General features: G+C 41.8%; 1 protein-coding gene across 1 annotated transcript in view; it reads left to right on the plus strand.

The window, feature by feature from the left end:
- nbeaa (neurobeachin a) overlaps positions 1-20,615 on the plus strand; it is a 1,211,357-nt gene that overhangs the window by 583,409 nt on the left and 607,333 nt on the right. Inside the window, exon 34 of the mRNA XM_070892347.1 lies at positions 16,680-16,741. Coding sequence (XP_070748448.1) covers positions 16,680-16,741 — 62 coding nt within the window. The remainder of the gene's footprint in view (positions 1-16,679; positions 16,742-20,615) is intronic.

A 20,615-nucleotide genomic window follows, 5' to 3' on the forward strand; every position in this document is an offset into this window, starting at 1 on the left:
GACACATTCCCGTGAAACTTCAGAGTGTGTCTTATCCTCCAAGGGGATCAAAGGGTGGAGCATGTTGGCCATTTTGGCAGTACAAATAAACGCGTCCTTAATTTATAAGCTGGATCCAACCCAATGCAACAGTGGAAGGAAACAAACAATATAAATGAATACCAAAAGGCAGTTGGAGTGATCAGGGTCTGAACTAATAAACAATAAATTATCACTGAATTACCTAAGAAGTGGGGTACCATTGAACTTTGTATATATCCTCCTGTGCTACTGAAGATTGTGCATTGTGCCTATTATATCACTATAGCTAGCATTTGATTTACGGTATAACACTTATTTAACAGATCTATTTGGCGCCAAATTTCTGTCTATTATGTTTACGAATCATAATTGGGAGAAATAAGATTGGAAATGTAAAAGTGCTTAATATTTTAAATTGATATTAGTTACGATTGTATTTATTCCAAATAGGAACCCAGAACTAAAGTACTAGATTTTCGAGTATGACTTCTGCATATGGAAATAATTCAGTAGCATAGTAGTTAAAAGCTGTATAAGACCTTATAAGATGCTTGATATGAGCTGCTTGTCCTTATCTGTATTGCCACCTTTTGAGAAGAATGCTACAGTAGGCAGGTCTGCTTTTCAAATTTTGGTTATATGCATTTTCTATTCACAACAGCATCACTCACGTGGACACAAAGACCTACAGCAATAGGAAATTATCATAGTCCTTGGCTGCAGTTTAAATCTCAATTTATTTCTCCTTTTAAATCTTTTAAATTCACCGAGATTGCACAGCAGGAAATCATTGGAACCGTTGGAGAAGTGGTATAAATGATCATTTACGCCATTTCTACAGGAGTTCCACTAATCTCCCATTGAAATTAAAGCAGGGGAACCTCGCAGAAATGCAGGGCCAATATTTATAATGCATATATAATAATCCTATTATGCAATACAAATTAGAATTATTATTGAAACCCCTAATAATAGAATACTTAGTTTGCATGGTACAGAGCTCAGTATGAAAAATGATCAGAGACCTGAACTAGATCAGATTTCACTTACAAGCATGGTATGTAATGTCATCTTAAAATTTGATATTCTACGAGGTTGAATTAATTCTTAAGAATAGCAATTATATGAAAGTTCAAACAGTCTTGTCATTCTGGAGTGAAAAGCTCTGTTGCTCATCGCCCTAAAATGTCTGATTGAAATGGAATTGAAGAACTTAAATTTTTAAGAAAAAATAACTTCTTTCCTTTTAGTCTCTTAGCTTGTTAGGGTTGATTATCAGGTCATTGCAAGCAACACAAAATCTTTTTTGATTTGAAATTTATTCAAGCAAAGCCTAATAAAGCAATGTGTTTTGGTCTAATAGTAGGTTTGCATAAACTTATCATTACCTTACAGCTTAGATGCATGCTATTTTCTTCAAAATAATTATACAAGCATCATATCATGAACACTAAATTTGAATTTCACAATGCGGAAACCACCATAAATATAATTTTAGTTACAAATGATTTTCTAATTGATTTACTACAAAGCAGTAATTTATCTCACAAAGTGGATGCAACAGTTAATTAGCATATCCTATAGCACGAGAAAATGAAAGATATTGAGCACCAGCTGCAAAATAGTCCTATGCCAATGTGGGTCATTTAGAAGTAATTACTATCCATCTATTATACTGCTGATTAGAAAGGTCATGCACTCTCTCTTCCACCACCGCCTTCCCCCCCCCCCCCCCCCCGCAATTGTAGCCCTTAAACACGTGGTCAGTGCTATCATTATACTTGGAGGACAATTGGTGATGTAGAGAAACTGTTCAACGTGGCCTATCAATAAAATCATTTAGCTTTTGGATCGTGTTTATCAGCTTGTTTGAAGCGTAATACCTATATTTCTCAATTGCAGAAATGGAAACCATTTTCTTAGACATTTGGCAGAAAGTACTTGAAAAATCATTTCTTTGAAACAGATTACATCATGCATCTTTTGGGTCATAAGTCAGATACAGCATTAAACTGTAGCTGCTCCATGTTATAAGACAAAATCCTGATGATTATTGTGTGTATTGCTTAATTAGATTAAAAAATAGCATTGCTGTGAAAGGAGAGATTAAAATAGTAGTGACTTAAAATAGCAGATCACACCAGACCTTGTCACTATATTTTTCAGATACTTTGGAGCCACTCTAGAGATGCAAAGACTGAGTAATTTCAGTGGAATAGTGATGACTTACATTTATTTTCTTTATGGTTTAATGGACACGGTTTTCTTTAACCTTATGTTCGAGTGCATGGTACATATAAAGCTAAGCACATGACAACTTGAAGACATAATTAAAGTGATATTTAAAGTAAAATACCCCTCTATTGAAAATAATAAAAACTAGTACTCATGAAAAAGTTTCCATAGTGTAGGTACCACAAATAGTTTGCATTTTCTCTCATTTTAGATTGAAGGTTCCACACTTTTATTGCAAAGGTAGTCAGACGTCAATACGAACCAGTGAATGCAGCTATATTTTAACATATTAATATACTGTACATTATGCATTCCTATATTCCATATACTGTACATTAATATACTGTACATTATGCATTCCTATATTCCATATTGAAAACAAACTCTTTGGGAAAATGGGTGATACAGCAGTTTTGCACACTCTTCTTACATCTCCTGACATTTGAATTCGATCCAGCCCAGAGTTATAACATGACGCTAACAGGCAGGAAGGACCCATCACTATTTAGTTGCTGCTTTGTCATTTCGGGCTGCTGGTGAAAATGTGGATTTTTTTTTCCCTAGCCAGTAATTCCATCCCCCTCCTTGACTACTGTCTCAGGCTGAATCAGGCTCTTCACAACTTCGCTGTCCTACTTGAGCCTAGGCTAAGCTTTTGACTCCATATCCTCTCTATCTCAAAGACCGTCTACTTCCACAGCTTTGCAGAACACTTTCGTTCAGTCTGTAAGTGTGACACCGAGCTTCTGGTCGCCTGCCTCTTTAATTCTCTGCTCCACTCCCACTCTGACCTCTCCATCCTCGGCCTCCTACACGGTTCCAATGAAGCTCTTGCTCATCTTTCGTTTAGGCATTTTACAACTTTCTGGACTCAACTTCGAGTTCAACAATTTAAGACCATAACCTTTGTCCATATTATTTCCCCTTTCCTCCTTTTTTTTTTAAACAAAACCCAGCCCCCCCTCAGGTTCAAAGCACTCCCAAGCCTTGCCCCTCCCTATCTCTGTAATCTACTTCAGTCCTACAACCCTCAGAGAACTTAATTAGAGGAAATTTCAGTTCATTCAGGACTGAATGCCAGACAACTATTTTGACAACACAGACGCATTGTAACAAGCTGATAGCTTGCTCTGAATTCACTGAGAGGCCACACTGCTATTTCTGATGCTGATCTATCTCTGACAGGAACAGAAATTGGGCAGTATCCCAATGTGTTGTGATTTATGAAAGGTGCTTGGAAAGTATGATCTTTTCTTCCTGAGATTGTCCTTATGTGGGATTTGAATTTCTTCTGAGCTAGTTGATATCAGGAACCTTTGAACCTAATGGCTCTTGTGCTTGTAAGGTTTTGCATTAAAAGTGATTATTTCACTGGCTCTCAACTCCGAGTTTGTCAAATACATTGGTGAGCGGCCGATCTTGTCTGGAATGAAAATGTTTTTCTACTCACTCTCGGGATGTGGGCATCGTGTTCAGCTTCTTGTGTTATTGCCCATCCCTGGTTGCCCTTGAGAAGGTGTGGTGAGCCGCTTTCTTGAACCGCTGCAGTCCATGTGGTGAAGGTAATCCCACAGTACTTTTCGGCAGGGAGTTCCAAAACTTTGACCCACCGATGATGACAAATGGTGATATATCCAAGTCGAGATGATGAGTTACTTGGAGGTGATGGTGTTCCCATGCACCTGCTGCCCTTCTTCTTATAGGTGGTGGAGTTCGCGGATTTGCTGACGAAGAATACCTAGCGAGCTGCTGAAATGCATCCAATCGAGGTGCCAGTGGTAGAGGGAGTGGATGCTTAAGCTACTGGGGTGCCAGTGGTGGAGGGAGTGGATGCTTAAGCTGCTGGATGGGCTGCTGATCAAGAGATCTGCTTTGTCTTAGAACCTGTTGAGCTTCTTGTGTTGTTGCAGCTTCCCTCAAAGCTGCCTTGATAAAGTGTGATACCTCCACTGACACCTGGGAATCCCTGGCCAAAGACCGCCCTAAGTGGAGGAAGAGCGTCCGGGAGGGTACTGAGCACCTTGAGTCTCGTCGCCGAGAGCATGCAGAACTCGAGCACAGGCAACAGAAGGAGCGTGCGGCAAACCAGACCCCCCCACCCACCCTTTCCTTTAACGATTGTCTGTCCCACCTGTGACAGACTGTAATTCCCATATTGGACTGTACAGTCACCTGAGAACTCACTTATAGAATGGAAGCAAATCTTCCTCGATTTCAAGGGATTGCCTATGATGATGAATCCAGGTAAGTGGAGAGTATTCCATCATTGCAAACCTCAGGCCTTATAAAACGTTGGAACAAAAATGTATATGAATTTTAATTCCCTGCGGAAATTATTGTGCCGCCATTTTATTCATTGCCTTTTGTTTCTGCCATTGAAAAGAAATAGCATCAACATTTAATGTCAATCTAGGCAGTTGTTTGTTTCCTTTTGGAACAAAACTTTAGGTAAACTACTACTAAAGCAAGTTTAAGATATTTAAAATTGGGAATTCATGCTCTTGTGTTCTTCCTGACAGGACAGCACCCATCAAGGACTTTTAGACCTTACTCTGCTTGTGCAGTGGTAACATCTTGGGCGAACATCTATGGATTCCTCTTGAAACCATCTATGAGGCATTGACTGGGAGCAGTCTGCAAACATTCACTAAATATGACTTGGCCTTGACAACTCAGGATGACAGAGCTTTTGCACTGTAGTACATCAAAGCATCCTGAAGGTGTTGATGCTCAGAGTTTCACTACCAGTTTTAACAATGTATTACAAAATATTTACAGCACAAGCCATTCTTCTCAACAGGTCTATGCTGATGTTTATGCTCCATATGAGCCTCCTCCCACCTTTCTCCATCTAGTCCCATCAATGTATCCTTCTATTCACACTCTCTCGTGCTTCCCCTGAAATGCATCTATACTACTGCTCAGCTACTCCTGTGTTAGTGAGTTCCACATTCTAACCACTCTCATAGAATCATAGAAATTTACAGCACGGAAGGAAGCCATTTCAGCCCATCGTGTCCGCATCAGCCGACAAAGAGCTATCCAGCCTATTCCCACTTTCCAGCTCTTAGTCTGTAGCCCTGTAGATTACGGCGCTTCAAGTGCATATCCAAGCACTTTTGAAATGTGATGAGGGTTTCTGCCTCTACCACCGTTTCAGGCAGTGTCACACCCCCATCACCCACTGGGTGAAAAAATTTCCTCCCAAATCCCCTCTAATCCTCCTTCGAAACCAATTACTTTAAATCTATGCCCCTTAGTTGTTGACCCCTCTGCTAAGGGAAATTGTTCTTCCTATCAACTCTATCTAGGCCCCCATCATTTTGTACACCTCAATAAGGTCTCCCCTCAGCCTCCTCTGTTCCAAAGAAAACAAACACAGCCTATTCAATCTTTCCTCATAGCTAAAATTCTCCATTCCAGGCAACATCCTCGTAAATCTCCTTGTACCCTCTCTAGTGCAATCACATCTTTCCTATAATGTGATGACGAGAACTGTACGCAGTACTCTAGCTGTGGCCTAACTAACGTTTTAAACAGTTCAAGCATACCCTCACTGCTCTTGTATTCTGTGCCTTGGCTAATAAAGGCAAGTATTCCGTATGCCTTCTTAACCACTTTATCTACCTGCCCTGCTACCTTCAGGGATCTGTGGACCTGCACTCCAAGGTCCCTTTGTTCCTCTACACTTCCCAGTATCCACCAACTTAATGTGTATTCCCTTGCCTTGTTAGCCCTCCTCAAATGCATTAACTCACACTTCCAAGGAGAGAATTCCTTTTGGAACTGTTCTGCCCACCTGACCAGTTGATTGATATCGTCCTGCAGTTTACAGCTTTTTTCTTCATTATCAACCACACAGTCGATTTTAGTATCATCTGCAAACTTCTTAATCGTACCCCCTATATTCAAGTCTAAATCATTGATATATATACCACAAAAAGCAAGGGACATAGTACTGAGCCCCGCGGAACCCCACTGGAAACAGCCCTCTGGGTAAAAAGGTTTCTTCTGAATTCCCTGTTGAATTTATCAGTGACTATTTTATATTTATGGCTTCTACTTCTGGTCAAGCTTGCAGCGGGAATGGTAGCATAGAGGTTATGTTCATCATCATAGGCAGTCCCTCGAAATCAAGGAAGACTTGCTTCCACTCTGAAAGTGAGTTCTCAGATGACTGTACAGTCCAATACGGGAATTACAGTCTCTCAGGTGGGACAGACAGTCGTTGAAGGAAAGAGTGGGTGGGGAGTCTGGTTTTCCGCACACTCCTTCTGTTGCCTGTGCTTGTTTTCTGCATGCTCTTGGCGACGAGACTCAAGATGCTCAGCGCCCTCCCGGATGCTCTTCCTCCACTTAGGGCCGTCTTTGGCCAGGGATTCCCAGGTGTCGGTGGGGATGTTTCACTTTATCAAGGAGGCTTTGAGGGTGTCCTTGAAACGTTTTCTCTGCCCACCTGGGGCTCGCTTGCCATGTAGGTGTTCCGAGTAGAGTGCTTGCTTTGGGAGTCTTGTGTCAGGCATGCGAACAATGTGGCCCACCCAACGGAACTGGTTGAGTGTGGTCAGTGCTTCAATGCTGGGGATGTTGGCTTGATCGAGAACACTGACGTTGGTGCCTCTATCCTCCCAGTGGATTTGCAGGATCTTGCAGAGACATCGTTGGTGGTCCAAAGGCCTGGACTAATGATCCAGAGACTTGAGTTCAAATCCCGCTACGAAAGCTCATGAATTTAAATTCAGTTAATTAAATAATATAATTTAAATAAATAAACTGTCGGATTGTCATAAAAACCCATTTGGTTCACTAATGTCCTCAGAAGGAAATCTGCTGTCCTTATCTGGTCTGACTCCAGACCCACAGCAATGTGGTTGACTCTTAACTGCCCTTTGAAATGGCCTAGCAAGTCACTCAGTTGTAATAAACAGCTACAGAAAACAATAATAAGAATAAAACCGGACAGACCACCCAGCATCGACCTCAGCAGCACACCTAGCCCCAGTCGACCTTGCAAAGTCCTCCTGACTAACATCTGGGAACTTGTGCCATAATTGGGAGAGCTGTCCCACAGATTAGTTAAGCTTGACATAGTCATACTCACAGATTCATACCTTTCAGCCAATGTCTCAGACTCCACCAGCACCATCCCTGGGTATGTCCTGTCCCACCGGCAGGACACGCTCACCAGAGGTGGCGGCACAGAGATATACGGGAGGGCGTGGCTCTGGGAGTCCTCAACATTGACTCCGGACCCCATGAAGTCTCATGACTTCAGGTCAAGCATGGGCAAGGAAACCTCCTCCTGATTACCATCTACCGCCCTCCCTCAGCTGATGAATCATTGCTCCTCCATGTTGAACACCATGTGGAAAAAGCACTGAGAGTAGCAAGGGCACAGAATGTACTCTGGATGGGGGACTTCAATGTCCCAACAGCAAGAGTGGCTCAGTAGCACCACAATTGACTGAGCTGGCCGAGACCTGAAGGACATAGCTGTCAGATTGGGCCTGAGGCATGTGGAAAACTGCCCAGGTATGTCCTGTCCACAAAAAACAGGACAAATCCAATCCATACAATTACAGCCCCATCAGTCGACTCTCAATCATCAGCAAAATGATGGAAGGTGTCGTCATCAGTGCTATTAAGTGGCACTTACTCACCAATAACTTGCTCAACTATGCTAAGTTTCGGTTCTGCCAGGATCACTCAGCTCCTGACCTCATTACAGCCTTGGTCCAAACATGGACAAAAGAGCTAAATTCCAGAGGTGAGGTGAGAGTGACTGCCCGTGACATCCCCTTTTCCTAATTGCCGCCATTCAGATAATATTTTGCCTTCATGTTTTTGTCCCCAAAGTGGATAACCTCACATTTATCCACATTATACTGCATCTGCCATGCATTTGCCCACTCACCTAACCTGTCCAAATCAACCTGCGCTTACACCGCCACCCAGTTTAATGTCATCTGCAAACTTGGAGATATTACACATGAACGAATAAAAAAAAAAAGTGGAAACATCTTCTCTGCGTCTACCCTATCAAATCCTTGGATCTTAAATACCTCTATCAGGTGTCTCTCTGTCTTCTCTTTTCTCGTTTCTCGTGAAATGTGCCCAAGCCTGTCAAATCTTTCCCGATAGATATAACCACTCAGTTCTGATATCATTCTAGTAAATCTTTTCATCTTTTGGTTCCTCTATATAACCTTTTTAAAATATGGAGACCAGAGATGTTCACAGTGCTTCAAGTATGGTCTAACCAATGTTCCATACAAGTTTAACATAACTTCTTTGCTTTTCAATTCTATCCCTCTCAACATGAATCACAGTGCTTTGATTTTTTTTTAATGGCCTTATTAACTTGCATCGATACTTTTATTGATTTGTGCATCTGTACCCTGAGATCTCTCTCTTCCTCTACCCCATTTGGACACTTACTGTCCAAGAAGTATGTGGCCTCTTTATTGTTCCTACCAAAATGTACGAACTCAAACTTATCTATATTGAAGTTCATTTGCCAATTATACACCCATTCTGTAAGTTTATTAATGTCTTCCTGTATTTTGTCACAGTCATAGAATCATAGAATCACAAACAGTTACAGCATGGAAGAAGACCATTCAGCCTGTCGAGCCCGTGCCGACTCTCACCTAGTTCCGCTCCCTGGCTCTTTCTACGTAGCCCTGCAAATTTTTTTCCCTCACATAATTATCCAACTCCTTTTGAAAGACATGTTTGAGTCTACCTACCTAAATCATGCTTTCAGGCAGTTCATTCCAGATCCCAACCACTTGCTGGGTAAAAAAGTTTTTTCTTACATTGCCTTTGGTTCTTTTTCCAATCACCTTAAATCTGTCTCCTCTGGTTCTCCACACTTCTGCTAATGAGAACAATTTTTCTCTCTCTACTCTGTCCAGACCCCTCATGATTTTGAATACCTCTATCAAAGCTCCTCTCAATCTTCTCTGCTCCAAGGAGAACAACCTCTGCTACTCCAGTCTATCAATGTTAGTGAAGTCCCTCATTCCTGGAATCATTCTCGTAAATCTTTTCTGCATCTTCTCTCAGGCCTTCACATCCTTCCTAAAATGTGGTGCACAGAAATGCACACAGTACTCCAGTTGAGGCCGAACCACTGTTTTATATAGGTACATCATAATTTCCACACTTTTGTACACTCTACCCCTATTTATGAAGCCCAGGACCCCGTAAGCCTTTTTAACTGCATTCTCAACCTGGCCTACTACCTTCAGTGATCTGTGTACACATACCCGCAGGTTTCTCTGTTCGTGCTGCCCCTTTAAGATTGTACCATTTAGTTTATATGTTCTCTCATTCATTCTACCAAAATATCACTTCACAATTTTCAGTGTTAAATTTCATCTGCCATGTATTTGCCCATTTCACCAGGCTGTGTATGTCTTCCTGAAGTCTCTCACTCTCCTCCTCACAGTTCACTATACTTCCAAGTTTTGTGTCATCTGCAAATTTTGAAATTGTGCCCTGTACACCCAAATTCAAGTCATTAATATAAATCAAAGAACAGCAGTGGTCTGAGAACCGACTCCTGGGGAACTGTATACATTTCTCCAGTCCAAAAAACAACTGTTCAACACTACTTTCTGTTTCCTATCACTTAGCCAATTTTGTACCTGTGTTACCACTGTATTTTTTATTTCATAGGCTTGCCAGCAAAGTTGAAGCCCATCATGTGGCACTTTGTCAAAAGCCTTTTGGAAATCCATGTACACGACCACATTACTCTCATCAACCCTCTCTTACCTCATCAAAAAACTCGATCAAGTGGTTAAACACGATTTGCCTTTAACAAATGCGTGCTGGCTTTCCTTAATTAATCCACATTTATCCAAGTGACTGTTAATTTTATCCCTGATTACTGTTTCTAAAAGATTCCCCACTCGCAAGTCCTTCTCTGTATAAACTACACCCGCTAATCTGTTGTCATCCGCAAATTTTGAAATTGTACTTCCGATTCCTGAGTCCAAATTGTTTATGTAAATAGTGAAGAACAGTGATGCCACCACCGATCCTTGTGGAACACCACTTCGCATCATTTGCTAATCTCAATAACTGCCGTTAACCCCTACTCTCTGTTTTCTGTTTTGTAGCCAGCTTGCTATCCATTTTGCTAATTGTCCCCTGACTCCACATGCTCTCACCTTAGTCATGTGTCTACTATGTGGTACATTATCGAAGACTTTTTGGAAATCCAAATATATTGCATCTACTGCATTACCCTTTCGGTTATTTCTTCAAAGAATTGAATAAGGTTGGTCAAGCATGACCTTCACTTTAGGAATCCGTGCTGACTATATTTTCAGTTTTTAGATGCTTTTCTATTGAATCTTTGAGTGAGGATTCCATTATCTTTCCGACCACCGATGTTAAACTAATTGGTCTATAGTATTTTTTTTCTTCTTCTACATGTCTAGGAGGTTGAATAAATATGTAACTTACCTTAGCTATAGTTTTTCTCATTCTTTAAGATTTCTTGTACATATAAAACTCTTTCTCTCTTCTATTCACTTCTCTTGTTAACCTGGCATGATTTCAAGACATTCTTCTGTGTAAGACATTAAGTTTGTGTTATTTCTGTTACTTGAGGTTTCAGAGCTGTATTCAGAGACCCAAAGGTCAGGTTTAGATTGTATGCAATATAATCAAGGATCAAGCAGGTCATCAATTTCTTCGGTGTCTTAAAAAAGAAAAATGTAAAAGAGTATGGGGAAATGGCAGGTGAATGGGACTGTATGGGTAGCACTTTCAGAGAGTTGGCATAGGTGCACTGGGCCGAATAACATTTTGTGCTCTAAATATCTATGATTCCAAAGGAATAATTTTTGTTTGTAAGGTAATGCAATATCATATTTGTGGAAGTTGAATTGTGTTCAAAGAATGACGAAGATCATGCTTATAATAGGTAATCTAACATTTTGCAGTGTCATAACAAACAAGGGAAACATTCTGCCTTTGGTATCAAGACATCATACAAATATACTTCATTGTTGCGTGTGTAACCAATTGCAGTAATTTTAATGTGCAGGATTTAAATACCAAAGAAAAGTCTCCTGGAAAGAAATATATCACCACAACACATACACAAAGTATTACATTAGCGGTACTTAATTTTATATTGCATTATAGAAGCAGTGGGGCAAGGTACTCATTGGAGTTCAAAAGAATGAAAGGTGATCTTATTGAAACTTATAAGATAATGAGAGGGCTCGACAAAGTGGATGCAGAGAGGATATTTCCACTCATAGGGGAAACTAAAACTAGGGGACATAGTCTTAGAATAAAGGGCCGCCCATTTAAAACTGAGAAAAGGAGAAATTTCTTCTCAGAAGTTTGTAATTCTATAGAATTCTCTGCCCCAGAGAGCTGTGGAGGCTGGGTCATTGAATATATTTAAGGGGGAGATAGACAGATTTTTGAGCAATAAGGGAGTAAAGGGTTATGGGGAACGGGCAGGGAAGTGGAGCTGCGTCCATGATCAGATCAGCCATGATGTTATTGAATGGCGGAGCAGGCTCGAGGGCCCAAATGGCCTACTCCTGCTCCTATTTCTTATGTTCTAAGTGTTGCGTATCTGTAAAGCATGCACTCCCAAGTACCGCCACCAGGAAGTTCCCTGAAGTCCCAAGGGATCCCAGCATCCCCTGGGAGCACTGTATATAAGCCGGCCCCTAAGGCCCTTTCCTCACTCTGGAGTGTCTTAATAAGGACTGAGGTCACTTACTTTAACCTCCCTGTGTACAGTCTCATCTGTGTTCGGAACACAATAACTGGCGACGTGTATACGAATCCAATGCAAAGATGCAGCAAACTGTGGGCATCCTGGAGAAGTTCTCGGAGGGTGAGGACTGGGAAGCCTCTGTCAAACGGCTAGACCAGCACTTTGTAGCCAATGAGCTGTAAGGAGAAGGAAGCACTGCAAAAAGGAGAGCGGTCCTCCTCACGGTCTGCGGGGCACCGACCTACAGCCTCATGAAGAATCTTCTGGCTCCGGTTAAACCCACAGATAAGTCGTATGAGGAGCTGTGTACACTGGTTCGGGAGAGCATGCTGATGGCAAGGTATCGGTTCTACACATACCAGCGATCTGAAGCTCAGGAAGTGGCGAGCTACGTCGCCGAGCTAAAGCGACTTGCAGAACAATGTGAGTTTGATGGCTACCTGGAGCAAATGCTCAGACTTTTTTGTACTGGGCATTGGCCACGAGATCATCCTACGAAAACTTTTGACTGTAGAGACCCTCAGTAAGGCCATTGCAATATTACAGGCGTTTATGTCCACCAGTGATAACACCAAACAAATCTCTCAGCACACAAGTGTTAGCAATGTTCATAAATTAACTGGAACTGTGTTTGTGAGCAGAAATGTACAGGGCAGAAACCACGAGTCTGCAACTGCCAGCAGGCCTCAGGTGACCCAAATGACCGAGTCCGCAACAAAGGATAAATGCAAGGCAATTCACACCTTGTTGGCGTTGTGGGGGCTTCCATTCAGCCTATTCATGCTGCTTCAAAGGGTATGTTTGCAAGAGTGTGGAACAATGGGGCACCTCCAACGAGCTTGCAGATGAGCTGCAAACTCTGAAAAACCTGCTAACTACCACGTGGCAGAGGAAGATTGGTCCATGGTGGATCAAAGCAATTTTGAGCCTCAGAGAGAGGAGGCAGATGCTGAAGTACACGGGTGCACACATTTTTGGCGAAATGTCCACCTATAATGCTAAATGTAAAATTGAAAGGCTTACCCGTAGCCATGGAACTTGACACTGGCGCTAGCCAATCCATCATGAGTAAAAATATGTTTGAGAGACTGTGCTGCAACAAGGCACTCAGACAAGTCCTGAGCCCCATCCATACAAAACTGAGAATGTACACCAAAGAGTTTATCACTGTCCTGGGCAGCGCCATGGTCAAGGTCACCAACGAGGGCACGGTGCACGAACTGCCACTCTGGATTGTCCCGGGCGATGGCCCCACACTGCTTGGAAGGAACTGGCTGGGCAAAATCCGCATGGAACTGGGATGACATCTGAGCGCTATCACATGTCGATGAGTCCTCATGTACCCAGGTTCTTAACAAATTTCCTTAGCTTTTTGAGCCAGGCAATGGAAACTTTTCTGGGGTGAAGGTGCGGATCCACTTGGTCCCAGAGGCACGACCCATTCACCACAAGGCGCGAGCGGTACCTCACATGATGAGGAAGAGAGTGGAAATTGAGCTGGACGGGCTGCAACGCGAGGGCATCATCTCCCCAGTGGAATTCAGTGAGTGGGCCAGCCCGATTGTTCCAGTACTCAAAAGTGATGGCACGGTCAGGATTTGCGGCGATGACAAAGTAACTATTAATAATTTCTCGCTACAGGACCAATACCCGCTACCTAAGGCAGACGACCTATTTGCGACGCTGGGAGGAGGCAAGATGTTCATCAAGCTCGACCTGACTTCGGCCTACATGACTCAGGAGCTGGAGGAGTCGTCGAAGGGCCTCACCTGCATCAACACGCACAAGGGACTGTTCATCTACAACAGATGCCTATTTGGAATTTGGTCGGCTGCAGCGATCTTCCAGAGAAAATGGAGAGCCTACTCAAGTCGGTACCACACACGGTGGTTTTTCAGGATGACATATTGGTCACGGGTCGGGACACCGTCGAGCACCTACAAAACCTGGAGGAGGTCCTCCAGCGACTGTATCGCGTAGGGCTGCGGCTGAAGAGGTCGAAATGCATCTTCTGGCAACAGAAGTGAAGTTTTTGGGGAGAAAGATCGCGGCGGACAGCATTCGACCCACAGCCTCTGTCTCGAAGTCTATCAGGAACGCGCCCAGGCCACAGAACGTCACGGAGCTGTGGTCATTCCTGGGACTCCTCAACTATTTTGGTAACTTCCTACCGGGGTTAAGCACCCTCTTAGAGCCCCTACATGTGTTATTGCGTAAAGGTGAGAACTGGGTATGGGGGAAAAAACCAAGTAATTGCTTTTGAGAAAGCTAGAAACACTTTATGCTCCAACAAGCTGCTTGTATTGTATAACACGTGTAAAAGACTTGTGCTAGCATGTGCTAGCTAGTCGTTGTATGGAGTTGGGAATGTATTACAACAAGCTAACATTGCGGGGAAGTTGCAACCTGTCGCCTATGCTTCCAGGAGCTTGTCTAAGGCCGAGGGGGCCTACAGCATGATTGAGAAAGAGGCATTAGCGTGTGTGTTCGGGGTAAAGAAAATGCATCAGTACCTGTTTGGCCTCAAATTTGAGCTGGAAACCGATTACAAGCCCCTCATATCCCTGTGCGCTGAAAAGAAGGGGATAAATACTAATGCCTCAGCCCGCATAGAAAGGTGGGCACTCGCGTTATCAGCGTATAACTATACCATCCGCCACAGGCCAGGCACCGAGAACTGTGCGAATGCTCTCAGTCGGCAACCATTGCCCACCACGGGGGTGGAAATGGCGCAGCCTGCAAACTTGTTGATGGTGGCGCAGCCCGCAGACTTGTTGATGGTCATGGAAGCGTTTGAAAATGAGAAATCACCTGTCATGGCCCGCCAGATTAGGACTTGGACCAGCCAAGATCCTCTGCTGTCCCTAGTAAAAAAAACTGTGTACTGCATGGGAACTGGGCCAGCATCCCCGTTGAAATGCCAAGAGCTAATCAAGCCGTTCCAGCGGCGAAAGGACGAGCTGTCCATTCAGGCAGACTGCCTGTTGAGGGGTAACAGCGTATTGCTACCCAAAAAGGGCAGGGAGACGTTCATCTCGGATCTCCACAGCACACACCCGGGTATAGTAATGATGAAAGCGATAGCCAGATCCCACGTGTGGTGGCCCAGTATTGACTCTGATTTAGAGTCCTGTGTACGGAAATGCAGCGTGTGTGCACAGTTGAGCAACGCGCCCAGAGAGGCACCACTAAGTTTGTGGTCCTGGCCCTCCAGACCATGGTCGAAGATCCATGTCGACTATGCGGGCCCGTTTCTCGGTAAAATGTTCGTGGTGGTGGTGGATGCTTTTTCAAAATGGATTAAATGTGAAATAATGTCGGGAAGCATCGCCACCGCCACCATTGAAAGCCTGAGGGCCATGTTTGCCACCCACGGACTGTCTGACATACTGGTCAGTGACAATGGGCCATGTTTCACCAGTGCCGAATTTAAAGAATTCATGACCTGCAATGGGATCAAACTTGTCACCTCAGCCACGTTTAAACCAGCCTCCAATGGGCAGGCAGAGCGGGCAGTGAAACAATCAAACAGAGCCTCAAACGAGTCACAGCAGGCTCACTCCAAACCCGCCTGTCCCAAGTACTGCTCAGCTATCGCACGAGGCCCCACTCACTCACAGGAGTGCCCCCGGCTGAGCTACTCATGAAAAGGACACTTAAAACCAGACTCTCGCTGGTTCACCCCAACCTGCATGATCAGGTAGAGAGCAATCGGCAGCAACAAAATGTAAACGATGGTCGTGCCACTGTGTCACGGGAAATTGATCCAAGTGATCCTGTGTATGTGCTAAACTATGGACATGGCCCCAAATGGATCGCGGGCATGGTGATAGCTAAAGAAGGGAGTAGGGTGTTTGTAGTCAAACTAGACAATTGACAAATTGGCAGAAAGCACCTGGACCAAATGAGGCTGCGGATCACAGACTGTCCTGAACAACCCACAGCAGACACCACCTTTTTCGAGCCCACAACACACACCCAAAGGATCAACGACACCACGCCGGACCAGGAAATCGAACCCATCACGCCCAACAACCCAGCAAGGCCAGGCTCACCCAGCAACCCTGCAGGGCCAACAACACGCCAGCCCAGTGAGGGCACAGCCAACACACCAAAACAGACATTTGTACCGAGGCGGTCCACCAGGGAAAGAAAGGCTCCCGACCGCCTCACCTTGTAAATCGTTTTCACTTTGACTTTGGAGGGGAGTGATGTTGTGTATCTGTAAAGCATGCACTCCCATGTACTGCCACTAGGGAGTGCATCCCCTGAAGTCCCAAGGGATCCCAGCATCCCTTGGGAGCACTGTATATATGCCGGTCCCGAAGGCCTGTTCCTCACTCTGGAGTGCTTTAATAAAGACTGAGGTCACTGTTACTTTAACCTCCCTATGTGCAGTCTCATCTGTGTTAGAAACACAATACTAAGGTACGACTTAAATGCTATAATCAGATTACAAAAATGCACAAGAGTATCATGAGCACTTCGGCAGTTGACCATATATGATATTCCAATAATATGCGAGAGTTTTATTTTTAATTAGTATTTAAAGTCTCTGCAACCTTTCATGCTGCAACACCAGTAATTGAGCTCTAGAATGTACCATCTATTCTGTTTGAAGTTAATACATATTGCTTTAAACATATTTATTTGTAATCTTTTGCAGGCCTGGTGTGTATGAAGTCTAGTACCTCTGTCGTAGAATTGGTTATGTTGCTATGTTCACAGGTAAGGTATTTTGAAGGAATATTTCCAGAACTACGCAGTTTAACTCATATTCAAACTTGAGAAGTGTCAAATACCTAAAAATATCTATAAATAGAGACGATTATTAGAGCAGGTACTTTTTGAAGCATTATGATTTATATAAGTTGAAAGATAATGCGAAACTAGATCCAAAATTTAATCTCGTGATTTCCTACTTTTAAATGTTTTTTCCCCATTCCATGCTGTTTATTTTTAGCAAATTATTCTGGGATATCACATGCTTTAAAACTCCCTTGTGCTCCTTTAGTTGATGGGTAGATAGCTCTGATTCACTGTTGGATCATGATGATTAATGAAGTGTAGCAGAACCTCTTTACAAACTGCCTGTGATTATGAATGCAGGGAATTTTTTTTGCATGGGAAATCAAAAAGGGCTGTCACTTTAAACGATATTGCTTCTTCACTAAGCAATGGTTAGATGCTGAAAATTACAGGCATTCAGTTGTAGTCCTTATTGGGTCTTTTCCATAACATACCCTGATAGACATAAAGCATCCATTTTGCTTATGCATTATTGTGACTATCACAAGAATCTCCTGCAATGCTGCATTTGGAATGAGGGCAATGTTATTCTTTGCACATTTTCTTATTGTAATATTCATGTAATGCAATGATGTCCAAATAATTACATTAAATTGTATGTTTGGCTAATCATTTTGGACATTGTGAGGAGGCAGTATTCAAAAAAATTATTTTCAATTATGCTTAGTCATCCATTGAAATAGAACAATACTGGCAGTTGAAACCTTTTAACATTTTGTTTGGATTCTTATGTTGATAGGTTGAGATGTAAATAATTGGGTGGTGAATGTCAGGAACATCTAATCCTGTCAAGTGGACATTAAATTGCCTATCTTTGATAAGATCCAAACAAATACAGCCCTTGCATAAACAAATGATATTGCCCCGGCATAAAGCTTTTCAAAATGTATGTCATATAATTGATTCATTTGATTATTTTGATATTGTTGGCATCTGATAATGCATACACATTTTAACGTTACAAGAGGATGTATATTCCTTTGAAACATTACAAAAAGAAATTGGACATCGAGAGCATATTAAAAATCATAATGTATACACACCCACAGCACCCATAAAACAATTGTAGATGTAAATCTGAAAAATAACTTAAATAATTAGCATTTCTTGGAACCTTCTGTAACACACTGTTATGAATATACTGCCGTTTTCATTTGAGTAGATTTTTACGAGATATAAATTATTTATATCCTTAAGCAGCGATGTTACATTATTAAAACCGAATGCAAACCATTATAGTTGAAAAATCTGCATTGAATGTCACGCAGTTGAGATTTTTTTTTGCTGTGCGGATTTCTGACTCCTTGCAGAATTTTGTAAAATGTACAGTTATGCACCAAATGCAGAAGCTGGTAAAAGTGTTTTATGCCCTTTTACAATACCTGCTAGTTCAAAAAATCTCGAGTCTACATGAATTATTGTTAATAAGTGAACAGAAGAGGAAATATTAACTGCATAACTTTGTGCCAAATTTCTGATATCTTTCTGTTTGATCCCAGAAGTAGATGTCTCCTTTCAATAAATGATCAAATTGATTCCTTACCAAATGGTTTAGAAATAACAGCTTTCTTACTTCACAAGTCAGATGTTAAAAGATCAAAGCTATTTTTGCAAAATTAAATAAATATACCAGACATGTTCACATACCTGCTGTTACGAGTTCTGAATATATATTTCCGTATTCATCAGCTCGATTCACGTAAGGAAGCTATTAGATGCAAGTCAACTTTTTTTTCTTTTCCCCTGGTATGAGTGATTGCTGAACGGAGAAGAAAGAACTGTGTTGGCATGAATCCTCTATGGAATTAAGGCATCAAAAATCTCCTGCAGGGCACTTGTGATTTTATGATCCCAAGCTTTAGTCCAAATTTCAAGGGAAACTCCTTGAGGTCCATTATGATCCATTTGAGCAGCAAAACATGGCATTTATGGAGAGCTCTGTAGCCTTTAAAGTGAGGTTTTATGAACAAGTTGGTGTTAAAAGAGCTTCAACTGCAACCCCTGCATTTTACTGCATTGTACCGGAAAGCAACACAACATGTGGATATTGTCTCCTAATGATTCCATCATCTAATCATGAGACTAGCTTTACTCATTTCTTGGCTCCAGGAATTCCTACCATTAAGGACCCAGGAGATGAAACTTTGCCTCATATATTGATTAGGACTAAGAGTTTGAAATTTGAGCTCTCTTCCTGTGTCCTTCACGAGGCTTTTTGGTACAAATCTAAACCTGATTGCTGATGAGAATGCAGTCTAAAATTACAAATGCATCAATGTAAGTCAAATAAATGTCGCAGCGATGTCACAGAGGAAACCATTTTGACTTATTCATTCTTCATTTGTTTTGGAAAATCATGTGTTCGGTTTTTTTTCCAGTTAAACTACCAAAGCTATTTATAAGAGCAAGAAAGTTTCCTTTTTCCTTTTAACTGAAATATTCTATTGATAAAACTTGTTAAATTCTATTAAGGAAACCGAATATCGTATGTTTTCGTCTTAATTTGCCTTATCAAATTTACACTTTTCAAGCTTTTTTTTTAACATCAAAAATCTCATGTTAACAGCTTCAGATTTCAGTTTAAAAAAAAAAATTGTGCTGCTGAACAAAACATTAACTGCCAGAGGCTCAAATCTAAGGTATGTTCTAAATTTACATGAGGTTTCGGATTGCAAATGCCTAAAAGTACATGTCATGCCTAATTCAATTCAGATGGCCAGGCTTTCAGACTATGAAGGATTGCAATAAGGTTTCCTCTACAGGGGAATTTCAGTGCTTTATTGCAAAGTATATATCTTTTTTACATCCACTTGATGCAATTGTCAGAAGGTTTAAAACTGAAATATCCTTTTCCCAGCAATGCATTTGTTGAGTTCAGATCAATTTCAAAGAGCCACATTTCTTTAGCTAGTCACACAGCCATATCTAAAAGTAGAACCATCAGGATTCTTACTTTAATAAAATCATGCAAAAATTGTTGCCAAAAACAATTGAAAATTTTTAGTTGGAGATTACTTATCTTTTTTGCATATTATGATGTAAGGCAAAAAGAGACTGATATAATAAAATATTTGTTTTAACTTGCTTTTTTTGTTAATTTGGATTGTCCACACAGTTGTCAGTTGTTAAAACTATGTCAGATATAAGAATTGTGGAAGAGTTCAGAAAGATATGTATCTAAAAGATATAAATGGTAATTAGCCATAAAGGTACTAACCTTTCTATCAATAAAAGGAGCATTCCAGTTTTCCATATCACAACACAAAGGAGCACAAAATTAGTTTTTCAGTTTTGGTTTGTTTTATGCAATTTTAGTAATATGAAAACTCCATTTTCTGCTTCGCTTTGGAACATAAACAAAGTTTACTTAAGTTAAAGATTGAAATTAGGGGCTCAGTTTTCCCCAATGCCGTTTTTTGGCATACTGCAAGAGTTACGCAGTTCTTTTGGGACCCCGACTACTCCAAAAAAAATAACTAGCAAGTTTCCCCGTTCTATTTTTTGAATTTGGCGCCGAGCAGCCTGTCCTTTCGCTTCGGGGAGTGGAGCCTAATGTCTGCAACGAAAAACGATGACCCCCGCCACCCCCTCTGTGCATGCGCGAAAAAAATGACGTTTTTGATGTGATTGCTATGGGCACGCATGCCCAGTGCAGCTCCCGGTCTACATTTGGCCATTCTTAAAGAGCCAGTTGTGTGTGAGAACTTTAATTCTCATTGGAAAAATTGGAGCTGCAATGCAAGATGCAACGCGGCGCGGACCAAGAATTTCTTACAGGATGAAGTGAAGGCAC

This window comes from Pristiophorus japonicus, chromosome 10 (genome assembly GCF_044704955.1).
Source record: "Pristiophorus japonicus isolate sPriJap1 chromosome 10, sPriJap1.hap1, whole genome shotgun sequence".
In the NCBI taxonomy this organism is placed as follows: Eukaryota; Metazoa; Chordata; class Chondrichthyes; family Pristiophoridae; genus Pristiophorus; species Pristiophorus japonicus.